Source organism: Austrofundulus limnaeus, unplaced genomic scaffold (assembly GCF_001266775.1).
Source record: "Austrofundulus limnaeus strain Quisiro unplaced genomic scaffold, Austrofundulus_limnaeus-1.0 Scaffold12, whole genome shotgun sequence".
Taxonomy (NCBI): domain Eukaryota; kingdom Metazoa; phylum Chordata; class Actinopteri; order Cyprinodontiformes; family Rivulidae; genus Austrofundulus; species Austrofundulus limnaeus.
Genome location: NW_013952414.1, coordinates 4,455,130 through 4,460,688, shown reverse-complemented (window position 1 = coordinate 4,460,688; position 5,559 = coordinate 4,455,130). Strand labels below are relative to the sequence as shown.

The following is a 5,559-nucleotide window of genomic DNA, read 5'->3' as shown; positions in this document are numbered from 1 at the left end:
GTATGTATGTATGTATGTATGTATGTATGTATGTATGTATGTATGTATGTATGTATGCATACTTTTCAGCAAGGTTATAAGTATTTTGTTGCTGTGCAGACAGATGTCGGGTGTGTTGTCTTGTGTTTTTTGGTGTACATTTCACATATCTTCTAATCTATTTCAACCTTTCCCATGACATTTCTCCTTTTTCTTCTTCTCTAGATTTACTTCTCTAAAAATAAAATTTAAAAAGTCACTGATGACGAAGAAACTAATAAGTTCTGTTTTCTACTGAAGTGGCTTAAAAAAAGTAAACTATTGGCCTAAATTTCCTTGAAGGAATGCCAAGCTCTGTTCACTGAGACACTTATTGCCACAGTTTTAAGTAGAGGTATTCTGCAATAAGTATGGCTCAACAACTACAACAACACTTAGTAAAACTGACAAAAGTGTAACAATTTTAGTGTTTTCAAAGGTGAAATGGATGTAGCAAACCATTTCTTCTGTCTGATTAACATTTATTAAAAAGAAATTAATCTGTAGTTTAAGAGTCAAATGTTCTTCGAAAAGTGAACGCTGCTGCCCATCCATCTTAGAAGGGTATGAAGGACATTTCCAAACAATTTAACGTGTATCATTTTAGAGATATTTCTTTCAACTGTGGGAAACATCTCGACAATAGCCAATCTTTCCTGCATTAGTTGACCCCAGTTTCACTGCAGAGGGGCAGAGCTAGACTTTTTGTTGCTAGGGGTGGCCAAGGTATTTTTTAGGGTGGCACATACAAATAAAGAAAGGCACTCTGGATTAGAAAATTCAAGATGGTCGCCACAGCTAATTGCTTTAATTCAGCTAATTTAAGAAACACTGAGACAAAATTTTGTTTGACTATAGCTAAAAATTATATATATAAAAGAAAGAAGGTTAGTGTAGAAGTATCCAAAAACAATCTTTACCAAATTCTAAATGCTAAAGAAGAATTCAAGATGGCCACCACAGCTAACTTTAAAAGCATATAATTCAGTAATTTTAAGACTTAAATTTGTTGTGGAGTAGCTAAGAATGATCACATGGTAATCCCAAATTAAGCTAAGCAACAATACTAATGCTAATTTTACTAAGTACTATATTTCAGCCATTTTAAACATACACAGCTGAAACATTATATAGCACAAAAGCATCAGAAAACAATCTTCAATAAAATCTAATTGCAAATACCAAATCTAAGGTCGTCACCCACTGGCCAATTTTTTTTGGAGTGGCACCTGGAGTGGCCAGTCAGGTGCCAGAGGTGGTACTGGCCACCCTGGCCACCCCTCTGGCTCCGCCCCTGCCATCTGAGCATTTTCCAGAAATAATCATTTTAAATCTGTTTGACAAGCAGCACAGCTATACCACTCACAGAAAATAACACCGTCATTTGAACACGACTGAATAGAAACGTCAAGTTTATTTAACCTTGGAACAAAAATTCATGATGGCTTTTAAAACGTTTGAGAGCCAAAAATTCCTCCAGAGATTAGATGTCCGGAAGCGTACTGTATGTCTCTCTTGGTTGTGACTAGCTTTATAGTTATTTCTATAAAGTACTGACAGAATAAAGACGAAAGATCACTTGAAGAGCACGTTCTCTAAGGAATGCAGTGTAACATCGCTGCCATATCCAGCTTTGGATCAAACTAAAAAGCCAGGAGAAAAAAAAAGTTACAGTAGTGTGGACAAACGGGCTGATAAATGTGCTGCAACAGTCCCTTCATGACTATTTAACAAAATGTGGTGACACAGTGTTTTTCTGCGTACCAGTAATCATTTTTGTAAATAGAACCACGAAAAAAAACATCAAATATCATGTAATAGATTAGTTAAGTAGTCTTGAATTAATTTAGTCTAACAGCTCCCCCATATTTGTCTAGATGCTGCCGGATGATGTCTATCCTTGGCAGAGTCGGTTCCTAAATAAAAAAGTAAAAACCCCAAGTGTAATAAAATCAGAAGTGTTAAATATTCATTAAAACCAGGGTGCTTACACATTCATCTTTTTTGCTAGCCCACTCATCTTCTTGCAGCCCTCTCTCTCTTACTGTGTGATGAATCTATGCATCAACACACTGAAATTACATTTTATGAAAGTATTATAATTTTTTATTGGGTATCTTAAACAGTGAGCTAAAAACACATGTGTGCTTCCTAAAAGGTGCACGAGCTTCTGCTGTTTGAACCGCATCCTCCTTATTTTCTGGGTTTGCATCATTTTACAGCTTAATGTTTTTGTTTATTACTCAACAACAAAAGTTTAATATTTGTTGCTCTGCTGTGTACGGTTGTTAGTGTTCAGCATCGAGGGCCTAATTTGCAGGATGATCAACAGCTACTTGAAACTTTTAGCTGCAGTTCAAAGGAGGTACTGAAAGTAAGTATGCAGCATTGTGCAATAAAACAAAAAACCACAAACACATGCACACAGAATGTCTGTGTGTATGTGCAAGTGTTCATGTGTTTGTCTGTTAGCAAAATATCTCATAAAGCACTGGATTAATTTAAATAGTAGATATACATCTACAACTGATTTAATTTTGGAGTCAATCCAATTCAAGATGGCCGCCACAGACAATTGGCTGTGTCTCAATTCATAAGCTGCTGCCAACGTCGGTCGATTACGTCACTGCCCCATGCCGTTGGCTGTCCCAATTTTTAGGTGCCTTCTCATGTGGTCGACCAAACCCTGAAAACTTAGGCTGCATCTGAGTATCCTACGCAGCCGATGGCATCCCAGAGATCATTGCACTGTCAACAAATTAACAGGAAAGCAAAGATGGCTACGTTTTTTTTTTCCTTTTTTTATGGTGGAGTTTGGAAACTTATGTACCGAAGAATGTAAGTTAAGCAACTTAGCTGAAGAAAATGTTGCTGCGTTGAAAAGTTAAACAAAATGCATTTGCAAGTACTGATACTGGAAGCAAACCTAAATGATTAATGCTTTTCATTTATTTATTTGTTTTTTCTAGTAAAACTGCATTTTGTGCAGCCATTTATTCAATTCAGTTTATTTATATAGCGCTAAGTCACAACATGCGTCGTCTCAGGTAACTGTACACACAAAAACAATCTAAAGAAGCCAGCAGATTGCGTTGAAACACTTCATCACAGTCTCCCATTCTGAGCAGAACACTGGTGTCAGTGGAGAGGAAAAACTCCCTTTTAACAGGAACTATCAGAGCATCAGCATCATTTATGCAGAAGACCCGAGTGGCCTATGGCCCACGTAGACTGTGGCCGCCTATGAATTGCGACAAAGCCAAAAATGGCAATAACCCAGTCAAATTTATTGGTATTGAGCTACCTTTCAAAGTGGTAGTATCTGAGAGTCACAGCACATTCTCAGAGTGTAACATATTTTAATGCAACAAGAGATTTTCAAGGTTTGACCAAAATGACAACAACTCTCTTATTTCTCAACATCCTAGTCTAACACGCTGGCATGAAAGGCAGCAGGTGATATGGGCTCCTTCAAGGAATGTTAGGTCTTTATTTCCTACAGATAAACTGCCTGGTTCACTCTGAGGAACACAGAAAAACCTGACGATGTTTAGGGTGACATTTATACAGACATAAAAGGAAATTCTAAAGTGTTTGCAGCTTTACTCTTTGCACAGTTGCATACTCACAGGACACTTTGTAATGCTCTGCTCCCACTGGCTCATTCTGACACTGTCCTCCAGGGTAGTGCATTTCTTTAGCAACAGATCCCAACCACAGTACGGGTCCCTGGCTCCTACGCAGGCTCTAAAAAGGTAAGAATAACATAATAATATCCACCATTAGAAGGCTTTTATTAGGCTGTCACGAATTCACGCAGGCAAGCTCTGTGTTGTGGAATAGCATCGAGTCAAACATCAGATGAAAGGAGGAGAATATAGAGGACGGGTTTTAAGCGGAGAAGATGATGTATGGAAATATGCGAATTGACAACGATAAGATGGTGAGGTGAAGGTACGACGGGAAATATGAAGAGAGGACAAAAGACTGTGATGGAGTGCTGAAGAAAGACTTTTACGGGAGAATAAAGAAGTGAAAACTGAAGAGAACACAAGAAGGAAAGGAGCTACTTAAGGAGATAGGTAGAAGGCAGAAGTCTTCCTCCAGGCTAGGCTATGATGATAACCAAACCAGGGCCTGCTTCTTGTTGCTTTCTCAAAAATGAAACGCTACATTAGCAAATATTAAACCTCCGCACCTTTTGTGTGATACCGTTTGTTTAGCTCGTCGTGCGCTCTGCAGCTCTGCCCCTAAGTTGCATTTAGCGAGCTGAGGACGGCACTTTTCATTATAAAAGTTGCTGACCCTCCCTTTGCTGTCGTCCAACGTATGGATTACACTTTTAGCTATCATCTCAACAAATATTCACTGGGAGAATATTTTAGTAAAGATATTTTCGCCTGACTTTTCCATAAATATTTCAGCACTTGAGAAGTTTTATTGAGTGCAATAAAAAGCTCGATGCTACTCTTTTTTTTTCTTCACATAAATACAGCTTTGCTGTGACAGCATGGTGACATATCTTTTGGCTGCAGGCGTCGACGCTCCGTGGCATGCCCTTGGTGAAACGTATAATTCTTTGAGGATTTTGTAACAGAGCAGAGTACAGATACAAATAAGTGCCCTTGTGCAAGTAACGCATGATCACATTGCAGCTAAACACATGAAAGTGCTAAAATAAGGCAAGACCTTCGCTTCTCAGCTGTGTGTATAACATTTTTTGGGTAGCTAACAAAAGAACTGACAGTAATAGAGCACTGTTGAGACAATAATATAAGGGATGACGACAGCAGTGCAATAGGAGAAGGAAGAACAAACATATTTATCTCTCAGAGGGCCGGAGAGACAGCTCTCTAATGTTTCAAAGGTAGAACAGAAAGAAATGTCACTGATGAATCCAGCAGCGCTCCCGAAAGCAACCAGCTTGTGCCTCGGCTCTTTTATCTGTTGAGCCTTCCTCCTTACTTTTTGAACATTCTTGAAAAGGAAAAAAAAGAAGAAGAAGGAATTAAAGATGTCCTAAAACATGGTAGCAGCTGCAGCAAATATCAGTGAGCAACAGCTGGAACATGAAGTCTGCTGTGTGATGTGAGCGTGTGAGAAGTGAGGAGTGCAGGTGTGACTTCGTTTTCCTCCTGCAGTGACGGATGGGATGAGTATTTACATATTCTTTTGTTTTTATGTCTTATCKCCGGCGGGCAGAGCGATCATGTTTAGCGCATGTTCCGTTTGTTGGCAGGGTTAGTATTTTATTGAAACTATTGAAAATAATCACCGGGCACGACATCTGCAATGAATTCATTTAGGAGTCAGCCCATTAAATGGCAATATGTTGTTTTATTTACTGTTTATTTAATCTTTATTTAACCAGGTAAAGCCCAGTGAGATCACAGATGTTAGTGAATTTTATAGTGTTTAAAGGGATCCATGATTAGTTGTAACATTACACTTTATTTGTAAACTTTATTTTAACTGTAAAATAAACACTGTAAAAATACTGTTTACTAATTTTTTATAATTTTTAAACTAATTTTTTAAAAA

The 5,559-nt window shown here is 38.1% G+C and overlaps 1 protein-coding gene across 2 annotated transcripts in view; it reads right to left on the bottom strand.

Annotated features, from left to right (window-relative positions):
• Positions 1-5,559, bottom strand: part of sema5a (sema domain, seven thrombospondin repeats (type 1 and type 1-like), transmembrane domain (TM) and short cytoplasmic domain, (semaphorin) 5A) — a 178,351-nt gene that overhangs the window by 67,036 nt on the left and 105,756 nt on the right. For both annotated transcript variants that reach the window (XR_001309788.1, XM_014002365.1), the window contains one exon: positions 3,648-3,765. Coding sequence is in view for 1 of the 2 variants with exons in the window: in XM_014002365.1 (XP_013857819.1) it covers positions 3,648-3,765 (118 nt within the window). In the remaining variant the exon portion in view is untranslated. The remainder of the gene's footprint in view (positions 1-3,647; positions 3,766-5,559) is intronic.